This window comes from Parasteatoda tepidariorum, chromosome 10 (assembly GCF_982258835.1).
Source record: "Parasteatoda tepidariorum strain Cologne lab strain chromosome 10, Ptep-v5.0, whole genome shotgun sequence".
In the NCBI taxonomy this organism is placed as follows: Eukaryota; Metazoa; Arthropoda; class Arachnida; order Araneae; family Theridiidae; genus Parasteatoda; species Parasteatoda tepidariorum.
Window position 1 is genome coordinate 62,285,838 of NC_141764.1, and position 18,856 is coordinate 62,304,693.

Below are 18,856 nucleotides of genomic sequence, written 5' to 3' on the forward strand. Positions count from 1 at the left end.
CATTAAGCGACAAGTTACATAGAAATAAATAGCTTTGCTTGGAAACTCGTTGCATATTGTGCAGAAAAGATTAAATTCAAACTGTAACCGTGATTATTTAATCTTGTTTTGTAAACAAATTTATGAAATTAAATTAATATTGGAATTGGAAATGAATTTTCTTCCTAAAATAATGCTTCCCCAATTGATTTTGAAAAAATCAAAATGTAATTGACTTATTAAAAATTTATTCTAGTTTAATCTAATAGATGAAACTTGTTTTATTTTTATTTTCGATACAGCTTTGTAGCAAAGATACATCCTTTTTCACATTTAATGCATTGCTTTAGTTACCAATTCTCATCTAATTTTTTATGCTTATTCACCGATGAATCTTTTAATTTGTTTCTATTATATTCATTATATTATGTCTTAACTCCAATACAAAACGTTATATATCTGAAAGAAAATTTTTATTTCACAAATTGAATAATAAGAGATGAATCCTGAATAAACAATTTATTTGATGTAGTTACTTTATGTATTATGGTTTCATATTATTGTGTGCTTATAATATATTTCCTTATAGTTATTTATTTTGATGGATAATCTGAAATTAGTTATATTATATATTTTTTTCATGTAACATCCAGAGCTCACATAGGGGAGATTTCCGTTTCGTGATATGTGGTAGAATAATCGCCAAGTCTTGAAAACTTCCGGACAGTTGCCCGCGAGGAAAAAAAAAAAAACATCACTGAAAGGGACCAACTCGAAAGGCATAACTCGTAGCCACCTCCAGGCAAACATCTACATGTTTTTTTTTATAAAAAAATTGCAAATTTAAGATCTATTTGGCACCTTGACAACTGTAGTTGGCGCGACAGATCACGATACAGAAACATCCCCATCGCATATATAATATTTTTTTATTATTTTTAGAAAAAATACACTTATATAATATATAAACTGGGATATTCTTTGATGTAATAAAAATTTAACAATGAGGACGGGGATATTCCTGTATCGTGATCTCTCACACCTACTATTTTCACCAAGGTGCCAAATAGATTTTAAACCTGCAAATTAAAAACAAAACAAAACATGTAGATGTTTGCCTAGGGGTGACTATGAGTTATACCTTTCGAGTTGGTCATTTTCTGTGAAATTTTTTTTTTATAGTTTCTTTTGGTCCTCTGCCTGGAAGTCGCCAAGACTTGGCGATTATTCTGCCACACACTGTTGTAGAAATCTCCCCATGAGGACTTTGGCTGGCTTGGACTTAAAGTCTGAGCTCTTCTTTAGAAAAACTCATACAGAATATGTTTTCATGAATGAAAATAGTTTGATCAAATGAGATGTTCTGTAACACTTTCTTTACATAACGAGAACTGCAGTACCTATAAAAATAATAATACCTATATTTCTCTTCCTATATAAGTCTTCTTTGCATAATGCAATACTCTACAATCCTACTGCAAAATAATTTTCATCTTGTGTAGTCTCTTATTATACGAGGTTAATTGTCCAGATTTCCTAGGTGAAAAATATTTTTCCTTATTAGTTATTTTTTAAATGCAACAGCAGTATTATGCATAAAGCAATACCATATTTTGAGAAATGTTTCAAAAGAAAGGCCTTAAAATATTAACATCAATTTTTTTTAATTGTTTAAAATTTTCTATCTTTGAAAAATTACTTGCATGTTTAAAAAAATGGCCATTGGTTGAAATGCTACAACTGACTGTTGACAAAAATATCCTAGTTTTGACTTATAGTTTTTACTATATATATTAATTTCTTATCTGAATTAAATGTGTCTTTGTATATAAGTTTTCCTATTTGACCCACAAGCCTCCACATTTTATCACTTGTTAATTTTTAAATTTTTGTTACCATTTAATTATTCATCCATATTTTACATTTTGCGTTTTAGATTTATCAACTAAAATTCCCCCATTTCTTGTTTCAAATATAAGATCAACAAGCTCTGGCATTACTGATCAAAATGTTCAAGATATAGTTACTAAACATACTGATTCAAATGCTGTGACTGAACACCATGATCCAGATATGGTGAGATACTTTTTTTTTTTATAGTGTCTGTTTCTCATAAAAAAATGGTTTAATACAAATTTACTTAAATATTTCCATATTTAATTTATTTTGATTTCATTATGCTTATTAATAAGAATGTTTTTGTTATTCATTGCCCTATTTTGTAAAAAAAGCCGCCATCCCTTAAAACCACTGCTTTTTTATTCATATTCAATTTTTAGGAAAAAAAATTGTTTAAGTAATAATTAGACAAAAGTTATTTGTGTTTCTAGGTTTATTTCTGATTACTGTTACAAATCTTTATTTTCTTAGGATTATTTTCAACTGATTAAATTTTTATAAGCTTCTCTCTTTTAGTAAATTTTTTAAGTAATTTTAAATTTTAAAATTATTTTTTTAAAATTAATTACTTTTTTAATGCACTTATAAATGCTTATTTATTAATAATTTTCAGTATAAATTATAGAAATCTTTTAAGTTTATCAAAAATAAATTTTTTTAGTTTACCTTTTTTCTTCTTTTATTTAATATATATATATATATATATATATATATATATATATATATATATATGTAACATAAAAAGCTTCTACTAATCTTTTTACGTTAGTTTCTTTGCTATAAAACTTCATCCTAATTAATTATTCTTAACGAAATACTTTCTCACACTTTTAAAAGCCACATCCTGTTCTTAAATCTATTTTTGGCTCAACTATGCATTTAATTAAGAGCAGGACATATCTCCCTATGCTCTGTGTGGGAAAAGCTAGTTTTCTTTCATAAACCAATAGTAATCCTTATCACTTCCCTTTTCCCCTCAAATATAACAAAATAGAGGGAAATTCCTTTGCTACTTTCCCTAGGATAAAAACTTAAGCACACAGTTTTTGAGTGCGATTTGGAGCTCCGCCTTTGCTAGAAAATGTCTTAAATATACTATGTGAAGTTAATAAAATATTTTTTGCCTTCCAACTGCTATCTGCGTGGCCTAACATCACTCACTATGACTGCTACCCTTTCAAGCCTAGCAGGATAAATTTTGCAGTTGGTTTGGCACTTTTTTTTTTCACTGGCTCCATTAAAAAAAAAAAAAATGCTCTTTTCAAATAAGTAAAAAATATATAAATATAAAAGGAAAGAAGAAAATAATGGAATGAAGTTTTAGGAGATGCCGGCGTTGCTCGTGAAACAGATATCCTGACTAAAAGAATGAGAATTTCGGGACTTTCCTTCATAATGGGTCCAGACGTTGCCTCTACACCGTTGTACCGGAATCGCCGTTAAAGAATTGATGCCTTCGCTGTTTTGGTTTCGTTTTCGCCTACCGTGTGTTACCATCAACAATTAGCTTCTTGCGGATTTACAGCAAGTGCTTTCTGTGTTGCCCTACTTGTTTGCTGCTTGTCGGTCTCATTGAGGATTGATAAAGGTTCAGCATATGATCGAATTGATTTCGTTTTCTGGCGATTTTCTCGAGTGTTCTGTGTTTCCTTGAACGGAAGATGACCAAAAATGTGATCTCAAGTGGTAGCTATGATTCCGCTCGCGTGTGCGCGTGATTCATCAAATATTAGAAGTGATTTATTGGTGATTAATTACAGATGTGATTGGTATTTACTCTCAAAAGTTTAAGTTTTTAAACGTGAATACTTTTGAATCATTTACGCTCATATATTGAAATAGGAACATATAATTTTATGTTTATTGTTCCAAATATTTATTCCGGTAATATTATATTTATCTATTAATATTTATATTTTGATAATAGTTCCATTTATTGATGCTATTATTCAATGGTTTATAATATTATTTGTTTAAATTAAATAATGATATTAAAATTTAGTGCTATCACATATTTTTTTTTCCACTTATGATTCAGTATGATTATAGTTTTAATTATTATTTAAGGAATCACTTTTTATATTGCATTATATATCACAGTGTATATTATATTGATTGTAGAAGTAAAATTTAAATTTTTATTTTATTATGGTGTTTAAAAAAGCAAAATATGTGCTAATCATAAATTTAACTTTTTTTTCTTTTAAATGTTATATTTAATTATTGAAATTTATTTTGGTTATTTTAATGTCCTTACTGAGTGGCAAAAATTACAAATTTAATATGCATCAAAATGTAGAGGATAAACCAGACATACTAGTCTTTGAGCCTGACATTGGTGTTCAATTCACATCCTGGCTCAAACACTTCGAAAAACAAACTCTAGATGCTAAATGTAATGACGAATGGAAAGTTAGAAATTTTCAAAAATTCATTAAAGGTTCAGCTTTGAAATTGTATATTAATAACTGCCTTAATTGTAATTCATATCAGGAAATAGTTGAAATTTTTCAAGAACATTATTTTTCACCTCTCTTTGGCTTAAACGATTTTCAAAATTTAAAATTTTCTGGCCAAGCTAAAGACCTTAACTCATATTTTACTGAAAAGGTAGAGTTAGGTAGAAAGATAGGTTTAAGTAATGAACATATTATTGAGGGTCTATCTATAGATTTGCCTCCCCAAATTAGGACACTTTTGGTTTTAAAAGAACCCAAAACCCCGATTGAATGGCTCACAATTGTTTCGAAAATAATTCATGATGTACCTACGGTCTTACCCCAAACTGAAACTAAACAAAAATTACCAGAATCCAAATTTAATGGGTATGGACCACAATATCAAGGCTGGGTACCAAGGCGGCCATTCTTTAACAACTCGGGTAATCCAAATTATAATCCTCAACAAAATCAAAACTTTTCCCGGCCTAGTCAAAGTTATAACCAACAATCCCAATTTAGACCTAGAATTCAAAATGAAAAGTTTCATATAAATGAACAACAAACAAGTCATTTCGCCCAAGCTTCCCAGGAGTTGCCTCCTAAGCCATGTAAATACTGTGATAAGCTTGGTATAACCAATGCTTATCATTGGGGCCAAAATTGTATAAACAAACCTAATATTTTTACGGCTGAGAAACAAACTCAGCCTAAACAAGAAAGTGACCAACAACAAAATTGTCAATTAATAGTAACTGGATATGTACAATATAAAAACAAAAACAATATAAGTGACAAAAACCCAATTTTGACAAATAAAACTATCCTGTTAAACATTGATACAGGAAGTACATTAAATATAATTCCGGCTAAGCTTTTTGAAAAACTTAATGTCCTAAAAGAAAGAAAAGACTTTGTTAATGTAAAACAAACAAAAGGTATTTTGCAACTTAACCACACTTGTACTTTAAATTTAAAAATTGGAGATATAGCTAGGTCAGTGGAATTTTATATATTAAATACTGATCTACCTTATGCCATACTGGGTTTAAAGGAATGTAATGGGTTTAAATTAGTGATAGATTGTGTTGAACGAGTTGTAATGCAAAATCAGAGAAAGCTGATAATTTTTTCGGATTATAAAAGCAACTTGTCTTTACATATTTCTCCTGAAATCCAGGTTAATGATTGCAACAAAAATACCAATAAAGAAAATAAAGCTAAGTATAAAAATAAGGAATGTAAAAACAAAAGAATGAATGTTAAATCAATTAAAAATAAACAAAATGAAATGATTATGGAAAATAAAATTTTGGACATGAAAGTAAACAAAAATAAAAATTTAAACAAAGAGAATTTAAAGAAGAATAAAATAAAAAATAGACTTAAAAATAAAGATTTAAATAGCAAAACTGAAAATAATCTTGAGTTTTCAAATGTTCTTGAGACTAAATGTGATAATGGTGCGCAACATTGTCAAAATCATGTTGACGGAATTATGCAAATTCATGATGATGAAAAAAATTCCCAACTTCAGGAAATTTTAGAAGATTTTTCAGATATTTTTGCTAAAGATAAATATGATGTAGGGACAATAAGAATTGAACCTCAAAGGGTAAGATTAACATCAGACTTACCAGTATCCTTACGAGCATACAAAACTTCCCCAAAACAACAAGAGGAAATAGATAAACAAATTGAGGAATTGTTAAAGCATAATATTATTAAAGAAAGCTCTTCTCCCTATTCTGCTCCAGTAACTTTAGTTTATAAAAAAGATGAAAATAAAAAAAGTAGATTGTGTATAGACTTTAGAAAATTAAATCAAATCACTAAATCGGATGCAGAACCATTACCTCTTATAGAAACTCTTATAGATAAATTAGGGAACAATGTTTATTTTAGTAGACTTGATATGGTAAGTGGTTATTGGCAAATTCCAATCAACCCTGAAGACACTGAAAAACTTGCTTTTGTCACCAATAGTGGGTTATATGAATGGTTAAGATTGCCATTTGGGTGGAAGAACGCCCCTAGTATTTTTCAAAGAACAATACGTAGAATACTCACTAAACATAAAGTTTCATTTGCAGCTAATTATTTTGATGATATCATAATTTATTCTAATAGTTTTGAAGAACATTTAAATCATCTAAAGGAAATTTTTGAAATATGTAGATTTGAAAATTTAAAATTAAAACCTTCTAAATGTTCTTTTTTGCAAACTAAAATTCAATTTTTGGGTTATGAAATATGTCATGGTGTAGTAACTCCTGATAACAACAACATTGAAGCAATTAAAAACTTGAAACCTCCAACTAATGTTAAATCTCTTCAACGATTTTTAGGTTCAATAAATGTGTATAATAAATTTATAAATAATTATGCTAAAATTAGAGTACCTTTAAATAATCTCTTAAAGAAAAATACAACCTGGTGTTGGACTCCCAAATGTCAAGAGGCATTCGAAATTTTAAAGAATGCTTTAGTTTGTAAACCAATTTTGAAAATATTTAATCCTAAATTACCATGTCATATTTTTGTTGATGCAAGTCAAAGTGGTGTTGGAGCAATTTTGAAACAGCCAGATGTTTCAGGTGTCTTACATCCAATAGCATTCCATTCTCGTTCTCTTAGAGACTATGAGAAAAATTATGCTATCACAGAACTGGAATGTCTTGCTATTGTTGATGCATTAAACAAATTTTATCACTATTTATTTGGAAATAAATTTACCATACATACAGATCATGCGGCTTTAGTTTGGTTAAAAAATGTTAAAAATCTGAAAGGTAGATTGTTCCGCTGGTCTTTACTATTGAGTATGTATGATTATGATATAAAATACACAAAAGGCACCTTAAACTTTGAAGCTGACATGTTATCCCGAGATATTCCTGACAATAGTGAACACAATAGTAATGTTGATTTAAATAATGTAAGCCATTTTTCACATCTTTTGCAATTAGACGAAATTCGCGAAGCCCAACAAAATGATAATTTAACTGGAAATTTTATTAAAATAGATAATGTTTTGTGCATACGTAAAAAGGGTTTTACCAAAATTGTTGTTCCATTTTCTTTAAGGCATAAATTACTTGAAATTACTCATAAAAAATTTGGCCATCCGGGAATTCAAAAAACTATTAATTTGCTTACTCCTGTTTACTATTGGGAAAATATTACTTTGGACATTACAAATTTTAACAAACATTGTCATACTTGTCAAATTAATAAAAAACCTAGACAGAAAAGATTTGGGTTACTTCAGGAAATGCCCCCAGTTGACAAACCTTTTGAAATAATTGCAATCGATAGTGTAGGTGGTTTTAATTATTATAATTCTACCAAAAAATATTTAACTTTAGTAATTGATCATCACACTCGATATATGTGGTCTTTTGCTTCGAAATCAATAACTACGGAAACCTATGTAAATTTTTTGCACCAAATTTTTCAAATTCAAACCCCTAAAAGTATTTTGAGTGATAGAAATGCCGCATTTACTTCTTCCCACTTTAAAAAATTTCTTAAACATAGCAAAATCAAACAATTGTTAACTACAGCCCATAGACCCGAAACTAATGGAAAAGTTGAACGTTTAGGACAAACCATTGTAACACGATTAAAATGCAAAATTAATGATTCTTCTAAATAAGTTCCTTGGCCTAAATTATTAAAAGAAGTAACCGAAGAATACAATTTAACTCCACATTCAGTAACTAAATTCCCACCAGCTTTTTTAATGTTTGGCACAGTCCCATTTAATCATCCTTTATCCGAAGAAATTTATCCACCAGTAGAAGAAGCAAGAAAAATTGCAGTTGAAAGAACTAAACAATATCATGAGAAAAATAAAATTTATTATGATGCAAGATTTACTCATATTGAATTTTCCCCTAATGATACTGTAATGTATGAAGATTTTAAATACCCCAATACTAGGAAACTTACCCCAACTTTTTCCGGTCCATATATAATTCTTGAAAAATTTTCTGATGTTAATTACAAAATAAATAAAAAGAATATTCATAATAAAGAAAATACAGAAATAGTTCATATATCAAAATTGCGAAGGTACCACCCACCTGACAAACTGAAATTATGTCACGAATAAAAAACCAGTAATAGTTTAAATAATAGAATTAATTATATTTTATATTGAATTTAATGATTTTTCATTGTTGAAATAAAATTAAAGAACACCGAATATGACGACAATACGCATAGTTCAATGGAACATGCGGTCCCCTTTTTTCTGGAAGATCCGACCTTTCAAAATTTTTCTTCAAGTTCAGCGTTACCCAATCTAGTAGGTTATGGGGCGATGGTAGTTTTGTCTCTGGTGAAAACCAAAAAAATAAATATTTATGCACCTTGTTGAATCTAGGATCTTCCAGCACATTATTGTTGAGAATAGGGACTGTTTTCCTCCTTTTGGGGAATACAGCCCCTAATCCAACAAAACAATTTCCCCTAATAACACTGAAGTCTTAAACTTCAGATTAAAGACCATTGTGTCAAATTTTTTTTACATTTTATATTGAAAATTTTTTTTGATAAAAAGTGTCAATTTGTATTTTTATATCTCATATCACTTGCATTTTCATATTTTTGTATCTTTCTTGTTATTGAATATGAATATTTACATCTTTTAGGAAATTTTTATAGATTTTCTTGTCTTAAGTGAAAAGTTTATTTTAATTGTGTTAGTATGAGGAATAACTTTATTTACTGTGATTATAAAAAAGGACTGAAAAAACTTAATCACAAAAAAATTTTGAAAATGGAGATCTAACACTTCATTTGGATAGTAGCGCTACTTCAAATTTTTTTTTCTTCCTCTAACACTGTATGAAAATTTTTTTTACATAGTGTGCAAGTGTGTTTTTTTTTTATAATTCATGTTACTTTATATCTTGTTGATTTTACAAATATTATTATTATTATTTTAATTGTGTCATCATAAGGAAAGTTTTGCAAAGGGATAATTTTAAAAATTTTTTGATGTTAGTTAAAATTTTTCGGCGAGGGGGGATGTAACATAAAAAGCTTCTACTAATCTTTTTACGTTAGTTTCTTTGCTATAAAACTTCATCCTAATTAATTATTCTTAACGAAATACTTTCTCACACTTTTAAAAGCCACATCCTGTTCTTAAATCTATTTTTGGCTCAACTATGCATTTAATTAAGAGCAGGACATATCTCCCTATGCTCTGTGTGGGAAAAGCTAGTTTTCTTTCATAAACCAATAGTAATCCTTATCACTTCCCTTTTCCCCTCAAATATAACAAAATAGAGGGAAATTCCTTTGCTACTTTCCCTAGGATAAAAACTTAAGCACACAGTTTTTGAGTGCGATTTGGAGCTCCGCCTTTGCTAGAAAATGTCTTAAATATACTATGTGAAGTTAATAAAATATTTTTTGCCTTCCAACTGCTATCTGCGTGGCCTAACATCACTCACTATGACTGCTACCCTTTCATATATATATATATATATATATATATATATATATATATATATATATATATATATATATATATATATATACAGAGATTGTCTCTTAGCAGGCCTTTAATCATTATTTATAAACTGCAAATTTTTCTCATTTAGATAATGAGTGAAAATTACTTTTTGAAATATACAAGATAGTATAAGACAATAACTTAAATATTGTTGAGGATCAAATTCAGTTATTGCATATTACACATTTTGATAAATTTTTACAGTGTTACCCTTTCAAAACTCAAAGTGTCTTTTTCTGTGAGGAAGTATTGTGCCTCTTTTTATTCCTAGGGAGAACTCCATATATTCTGAATATACAATTATACAAATTTAAGTGTATATTGTGAGTAGTTTTATGTTGCTTTGGGTATAATTGTAATGTGTGTTACTAGTGTTGATCAACAAAAGTTTGACATATTATAGAAATCTCATTTATAAGATTTCAATATGTTTAATTGAACAAATTTACTTATAAAATATTTAACAGTTGCTTTAATCATTTCACTATATATTACTGAACTTCTTAGAATGTTTATTTTCTTTTCTTAAAATTTAAGGGTATTTGTATTTATGTTTTGTTTCAATTTAGACCTTTGAGTAATTTTCCTTAAGTTCGATTCATGTGAAAAACATAGTTTTAATTCTTAGTACGACTTTTTTTTTTGTTGCTATTTTGTGGAATTACCCTTTAAAAAAGAATTTTATGTATAAATTTTCCGAAGATTCTTGTCAGTTAAAAGATGAAAAATAATTTTTCTCTAAATATTGATTTTTTTCTTTTTGAGCATTAAATGTTTAACCTACTATCGAGTAAAAGTTATAAATACTAAGTGTCCTAAAATTTACCATATTAAATTCCATCTTACTTTCAAACTAATATTTCATTTAATTTAAATTTTATTGTTATTGTATATCTATTTAAACTTTTAAATAATAAAAATAAAAGAAATATGGTAAACTTGAAAAAAATTGTATGAATGTATCATCACTTTTATCATTTTCAACCATTATCAATCCACTGTTGGATTTTCCTTTTGTTTTCCAATTCGTGACTGTTTCTTTGATAAATTTGATTACACTACTTTGGTTACTTTACCATTTGATGTCACAAGAATTTCAGCACAAGATGCTGTAGTTAAACATTGGTCTCTATGATGAGTTTTAGGAACACACAATTCCCATACTATTTTCTCAATGATACTAAAAGCTCCAGTCTATTATCGTGTCTATGATACTTGCATTTGATCTTTTCACATAATACTGAGTTCACATCTTTCCATATTTCTTTGTTAGACTTTACATGGATTTCTTGAGAGAGTTCAAATTTACTCTAGTTAACTTTTAATGCCCAAGAGTTAACTCTCTGAGTGTTAGTTCTAGTTTTCTCAAAACAGGCTTTCCTGTATCAAAAAACTGATTTTTCATTATTATTCAATTGGAAAGATGTGTGTAGCAGGAAAATTTCTATGAAATATGCATAGTATTAACTTTTAATTTTTGTCATAAATATAAGTAAATCTGCTCTTTTTCAAGTTCTTCTATCACTTTTAATTTCCTTAATTGATAAGCATTTAAAATGACTTTTTTCTTAACATTTCTTTTAATCTTAATCTTGCTTAACATTTCTTTTAAATTAATAAGCAATTGAAATGACTTTATTCTTAACATTTCTTTTAATCTTTCTTAACATATCTTTTAAATTAATAAGCATTTAAAATGACTTTTGTCTTAACATTTCTTTTAATCTTTCTTAATATATCTTTTAAATTAATAAGCATTCAAAATGGCTTTTTTCTTAGCATTTCTTTTAAATCCCTTTAAAAACTGGTTTTTGATAATTATTTGAATAGTGACCCACTAAGTGTAGAAATACGGCAATTTTTTTTTTTAAATGACACTTTCTTAGTTAAATTTTTTTTTTTCAAATTTATTTTTAAATATGTTTTAAATCTTTTTATTTAATTTTGGCATAATTTGTAATATTAAAGGTTTACATTTACATGAGATAGAACTAATTATTTTCTTCAAACCATATCATAAGTTAATGCTATTGAGTATTGCTTGATCCACATCAGTATTTTATAATAAAGATTAAGTAAAGTTTAAAAAAAATTTCATTTTCAGTTGCATGCTCCTGATTTATGCCTGCATTGCTCTTCTGCAGATCAATATAAATTTTTTTTTTTATATTGATCTTTTTAATAATTGAATTTAAAGTTTTCTCATTATAAAAAATATTTTTTATCTTTTATTTCCTGATTGGAATTTGTTTTCATCTTTTTTGATTTTTTAAATTTTTTCTAAGACATTTGCAATTAAAATAAATGAGTTCATAAAGACATTATTCTTGATGAAAATCTTATCTACCTTTTTCATTTTAGTTAGTATTAAAGATTAAGAAATAAAATTTTTTTTATGTAGTGGTCATTCAATTATTTTAGTTGGATTAAGTGTTAATACTATATTTTAATTTTTCCCCTTCTCTTTTCATAGCTAATTTCTTAATTTATTTTATTTCAGTTTATTTCTGACATAAAGGATCCATATGAACTTCCAAAGAAAGTTTGCATTGCATGCAAGTATAAAATTCCATTTGATTATAAGGTATATTTATTTCTCTTCTAAAAAAATAAAAAAAAAGAATTAGTTATGCTGGGAAAAATTTAAATAAATTATACTTTTATTTAAAGAAGAGGTCTTCAACCTGCCTGCAAAAATATCTTACTCTGTAACAAACAATAGTTTTTAAATAAATTAAAAATAATGTAAAAAAAGGCTATTATTTCAGGCGATAACTGAAAGTACAAATGCTGTGGCCGATATTTGTAAGGATTTTTTAAGATCTTTTTGATGAATTATTTTAATGAAAAGGATAGTAAGCAATTAAGTTTAACCTCCACTTACACAGCTTACTTTACAAAAATATGCTTTTATGTATGCTGTTTTGAAGCAAATGAATGTAAGTAAAACGAGTACTTATGTCTCTGCACCAGACCCATATAAATACACAAACGCTACTGCAGGAAATTTATTACTATTGCAGAAAATTTTTTACCATTTCTAAAAAAGATAAAAATCCCCTCTTCAAAGAAAGCTTGTCTTTATCGAATTCCCAGCAAAAAAAAAAAGATTAAATTTTATGCTTTTTCCCCATAAATGCAAACACGATTTATAATTACATTCACATGATTTAAAATTACACCTCGTGATTCCTATTTATGCGTTTTAAGATCTCATATTGTTTTTTGTACTTTTGCCATTTTATGTCAAATAGCGCGTTTCGTGTTCGCACGATTTAAAAGCCACTATTATGATTTGTGTTCAAGTGTCTTATGAATTATACATCGGAATTCGTATGAACAAGATTTTAAAATGAAACATCAAGATTCGTGTTAACGCGATTTAAAAATAAAGCATCCAGATTCATATTAGCGCGATTTTAAAATCAGACATCAAAATTCATATTAACGCAATTTTAAATTTAGATCTTGAGATTCACTTTCGCTTGATTTAAAAATCAGGCGTTGTGATTCATATTCACACAATTTAAATAAATAAATGAAATCTCGCATCGATTATTTTTTATTTAAACATTGATAAAATTCCATTGTGATAAATGTTTCCGACACACACTTTTTCTTGCTTAAAATCATGTATTTTCAATTATTTAAAATGTATTTTTGCATGTAACATTTTTAGATTTCTATTTTCGGCTTTTTATTTTTTTGGTTTTTTACCAAAATCATTCTAGTGATATGGATTAATATAAAATTCTTTAAAAATTAAACATTTAAAAAAAAATCTGTTTTTTCAAACAAATTCTGCCAAAATGAGGTGACAAAGAAAGGGTTGAAACTAGTTCCGAAAGGTAATCATTGCGTGCCAAAAGATTTTTAATTAAGATTTTGTGTTTGCAGAAAGTTTTTCATTTTATCAAAGTCTGCTTTGCACATTAAGGAAAACCATGTAGAAATACTAACATGAGTCTGAACCAGTTATGGATGTTGATGCAAAAGTAGATGTCATCTAGTCAAAGAATGACATTAATTTAAATTTTGTACAAAATTCAGAAAAACTCAGCAAATTGTCTTAGTACTAATTGTTGTCCGTTTCTGCTATAGAATTTCTTTACCTATATTAGCACACATCTTTCAAGATTTTCAAAATTTATTGCTGTGGTGTAAAAGGTTGTAGACCAGTCATTCTCAAAGTGGGCGATAACGCCCCCTTGGGGGCGTTTGAAACCTATAGGGGGGCGTTAAATGGCCTAGAAAAAATGGGGCGATGATGTGGGTTAGGGGGGGGGCGATGTATAATTTGTAATTTCATTTACTTTATATAGTATTTTAAATTTTACTAAAATTAAAACCCACCTACTACACAATAACGAATAATTAGTTTATATTTCTACCCTGTATGATGTTATAAAAACTTAAAATACTTAACATAGATTTCGTAGGATAGCCCGCGCACCGTATGCAATCAAGTTGTAACAAGTTTCTGCGGATAGATAAAGGAACATGATCGATGATAGTTAAAAAATTAAAGCAATTTTACCTTAATTACATTGCACCAGAACGAAGCGATGAAGCCTTTAAGACTTCAGGATCATTTGAATAAATTGCATCCGGATAAGAAGGACAAAAATGTAGCCTATTTTCAAGATCTGGAAAAGAAGCATAATACTCAGCCAAGTGTATCGAAACTTTTTCGTTGGCTGCTAAGTATGACGATGACGGACTTTGAGCTTCATTCAATATCTCTCTGTTAATTGCTCAAACAGGTAAACCACACACCATCGGAGAAACGTTAATTTTGCCGGCAATAAAAGAAGTTATAACTACTGTGCTCCATAAACCGACGGCAGATATAATTCGAAAAATGCCTTTGAGCAATAGTTCTGTCCAAAGACGAATTGATGAAATGGCTGAAAACATTGAAAAGTCATTGTGCAATCATATGAAGACTAGTAAGTTTTCAATTCAGTTGGATGAGTCCACTTTACTAACTAATGAAGCATGGTTGTTGTCTTACGTGAGATTTATTAAAGATGAAAAAATATGTCAAGAACTTTGATTTGCTAGAAATTTAGAGACAGACGCGAAAGGAGAAACTGTATTTAAAACACTGGAAAAGTTTTGTAATAAAAAGGAATTCCGTTGAAGAATATTATATCAGCTGCTACAGATGGTGCTTCAGCTATGACGGGGTGTCAAAAAGGCTTCATATCGTACTTAAAAAAGAAAATTCCTGATGTGCTTGCTGTACATTGCGTTAGACATTGACAGCATTTAGTTGCTAGAAATTTAAGTGAACGACTATTTCAATCATTGCAACATGTCATCAGAGCAGTCAATAAAATCCGAAACAACTCTTTAAATGACAGATTATTTAATTAGCTTTGTGTTGATAATGATGAAGATTTCAACAGATTGATCTTTCACAGAGAAGTGCATTGGCTATCAAAAAGAAATTGTCCGACTCGTTTTTACAATCTGTTTGACTCTGTCATAGAGTTCTTGGAAAACAAGGACGCAGAATTGCGTGAAAACCTCATCACATCAAAGAATGATATCGCATACCTGACAAACCCTTATACATTGCTTAATGATATGAATCTCCAACTTCAAGGCGATGACTTGACAATAAAAACAAAAAATGTCGTCGCTGCTTTTGTAGTCAAGCTGCTCTTACACAAAAAGAATATCGGCAGACGTGAGTTCCATAATTTTCCTAATTTATCAGTATCCTGCAACAACAACGACTTGCTCGTCCACTGCCAACATTTGGAAAATCTTCACAGTGATTTCATTGAAAGATTCCAGGACATTTTGAAATTGGAAATACCAGACTGGGTGTTAGATCCTTTTTCAAATGTCAACATAGTAATATCACCCCAGTTGGAAGAAGAACTTATAGAACTGACAACGAATGAGGAAATAAAAATCAAATACAAAAATGGCTACCAACAATTTTGGCTACAAAAGTCAATTCCGCAGTTGTGACCTGGATTGTGGTCTATCGTTGAACGATTTTTGATAGCATTCCCATCGTCATATTTGTGTGAACGTGGATTTAGCGCTGTGACAACGCTGCTGACTAAAAAGAGAAATCATTTGCAAGTTACCAAACGCTGCGATTTACGACTGTTTTTGAGTAAAATCGAACCTGATATCGACAACTTATTAAATATCATCAAATTCATCCATCTCATTAGATTAGTCAGGGGTCTGTCCAGACATTTTGTGAAAGGTCTGTTTTTCGTGAAATTGTGAAAAAATTACTCACATTCTTTCAACCAGGGTCCGCTTTTATGAATTTGTGCAAATAGGGTCCGTTATTGCAAAAAAAAAAACTTTTTCAAGGAGTTTTTAAATTGTAAAGACATACAAGATTATGCGCAACACTGTAAAATTATAATTAAAAAACTTAAATTTTAAAAAATAAACAACAATTGCTGCTTTTAAATTAGAGATGCAACATACAAATATTTGGTATTTAGCCTATACTGCTGAATGCAGAATATTAATTTCGGACGAATAATGGAAGAATCGTCTGCCGAAGACAAAACTTAATTCGTTTACATCCATCTTTCTTGTTTTTTTGCCCTGGGAAGGGTTTATTCGATTAACAAAATAATAATGAAGATAAACAAATTTGTGAAGGATCCGATTAAAAGAAAAATCATTTTGTGAAGGGTCCGTTTTTAAGTTAAAATATTTTGTGAAGGGTCCGTTTTTAAGATAAAATATTTTGTGAAGGGTCCGTTTTTATGAAAAGATATTTTGTGAAGGGTCCGTTAACGGACCCAAATTTCTTCTAAACAGACCCCTGTTAGTGTAAAAACTGGTTATATATTTATATTGTTTCTTTTAATTTGATTAAAATATATTGTTAATATTATAAAGTTGGGTTTTATTTGCTCTCACAGGTAAAAATTTCCAGTTTAGAATGTAAGTTTAAACATCAGAACCAACTAATACATATAACTAAATTAATTAAAGTAATGAAATTGTGGTTTTTAAGTTTTAGGGGTGTATAAAAAATGGGGGCGCTGAAATATAATTGATTTTCAAAGGGGGCGGTAAAAGAAATAAGTTTGATAATCACTGTTGTAGACCTTAAGTTTAGGCCATTGTTGTGCTTTAATTTTTGAATTAATTTTAATCTATTTAACTTCAACTAAATCAATTAACATTGTTTAAAATAAAAATTCTTTTGTGATAAAATTTGTTTTTACTATCTTAAGATAAGCACATTATACATTTTTCAGTTTGTCTATTTTAAAAAATAGTCAAGTGTATGCATACTGTTCCAAAAAATTTCCCGATATCTTTGAAAAATGCTGTCCTGATTTTGTTTTGGCACTCTACGAAGCCTGTACTTTGCCACCAGATGTGACATAGAAATGATGTTGTATTGATATTGATGCAGATGACTTTTATCATGCTTTTAAGATTTTATTGTTCTTTTTGGTATCAGTATTATTTTCACATTTTTTTCATGATGAATTTTTTAGAAATTCTCAAAATAATCAGGGAAATCTCAAGAAATTTTTTTCTCCAGATATTATGTGTGAACCCTGTTATACAGTCGGACCTCTATTTAACGAAGTCGCTAAATCCTGATGATAAGTTCGTTACATGGAAAATTCATTAAATAGAAAATCACCTTTTAAAATACTTGAACGACACAAAACAGGTTTTAAATTCATAAACACTAGACATAATTAAGATTGCAATTGATGCACCTTTATCTTGCAAACTGGTATCTACTATTTATTTTATAAATTATAACCATGAAAGAAATTTGCATGGAAAGCAAGAATAGAGTAAAACATTATCTAGTGTTACATTATTATGCTACATACATTTTCAACAGCAAAAACAGCTAAATTTATGTATAAAATTATAGCTGCATTTATTATAAAAGTAATTTTAAACATGCATTACCGCATGCGTTCTTAAGTTTGATTGCTACTGATAAAATCCGTTAATTTGAACTGAGTTTTTCATTTGAAATGCAAGCAAAAAGGGAAAGGGATTTTACTGTTTTCTCTCAAATTTTTTTTAGAGAAAGCAGTAAAACATTACGTAAAGCAGTGGCTTCGAAAATTAATTCAAGGTCATTTCCCCCATAAAATGCGTTAACAAGTTTGAAATGTTCTGAAATATTTTGGAAAATAGGGAAATGGATCTTCGTTAAATAGAAAATTCACTTCTCTATTTTGAAGTTATTTTGCGAGGAATTTTCAAATTGCTCTTGGTTCCTCGAAAAAATTCGCAAAATGGAAGTTCGTTAAATGGAAGACCGACTGTATTTAATTTTTATTAGTCAGTAATTTAATTTTTATTATATATTTTAACAGTATCACCTATTTATATTTTGTTCTGAAATATTTTACTTCATTAATGAAAAATTTAAATAAGTTTCTATTTAAATTTCAGAATCCAAGACTACTGAGTCAATTTATGTCTTCTTATACTGGGTTTATATATGATAAACATATAACAGGTCTTTGTACTGCACAGCAAAAGCGCTTAGTAAGTGCTATCAAGTTATCTCAGACATTAGGTGAGTAAAGTTTAAAAATTTTTATTGATTAGTAATTTTTTTTATTTTGAAATTGTCTTAATTTCTAAATTTTGTATTTAGGATACATGCCAATTTTGATAAAGGCACCACAATATCTCAGGGATCCAAAACTTTTTGATCCATTTAAGCCTTCAAGACATAATCCTCATTAGCAGTGTGGCTCATTGAAATGTGTTTTGATATTGTATATATATAGTAGTTTTAAATTAAAGAATAAATGCCTTTGTTTAAAGTATCTTTTATTGTTTTTTGTTTTGTTCTTTGTAACACTAAAAATGACATTAGTAATTTGTCATTAAAGAAACAACTATAATTCAAATTGAGCATTATATATAATAAAGATATACCACTATTTAAATAAGGTATCATATATATCTTTTTAAGAAACTGAATTGAAATTTGTTAGCGTTGCAATACATTAGTTAGAGATGGCAA

At 28.5% G+C, this 18,856-nt stretch overlaps 1 protein-coding gene across 1 annotated transcript; it reads left to right on the plus strand.

The window, feature by feature from the left end:
- Positions 1 to 51: 51 nt before the first annotated feature.
- mRpS18C (mitochondrial ribosomal protein S18C) lies at positions 52 to 18,653 on the plus strand. The gene is made up of 5 exons (XM_016058309.5): positions 52 to 206; positions 1,916 to 2,055; positions 12,347 to 12,430; positions 18,274 to 18,400; positions 18,482 to 18,653. The coding sequence occupies exons 1-5, from the start codon at positions 152 to 154 to the stop codon at positions 18,571 to 18,573; spliced, it is 498 nt and encodes a 165-aa protein (XP_015913795.2). The 5' UTR covers positions 52 to 151; the 3' UTR covers positions 18,574 to 18,653.
- Positions 18,654 to 18,856: the final 203 nt, after the last annotated feature.

Excerpts from the sequence above, each read along its gene's own strand:
- mRpS18C (XM_016058309.5), top strand. The coding sequence starts at position 152 with ATGAATTTTCTTCCTAAAATAATGCTTCCCCAATTGATTTTGAAAAAA. Across the intron at positions 2,056-12,346 it reads AACACCATGATCCAGATATG|TTTATTTCTGACATAAAGGA; the intron begins GTGAGATACTTT and ends ATTTTATTTCAG. Across the intron at positions 12,431-18,273 it reads AAATTCCATTTGATTATAAG|AATCCAAGACTACTGAGTCA; the intron begins GTATATTTATTT and ends TTTAAATTTCAG.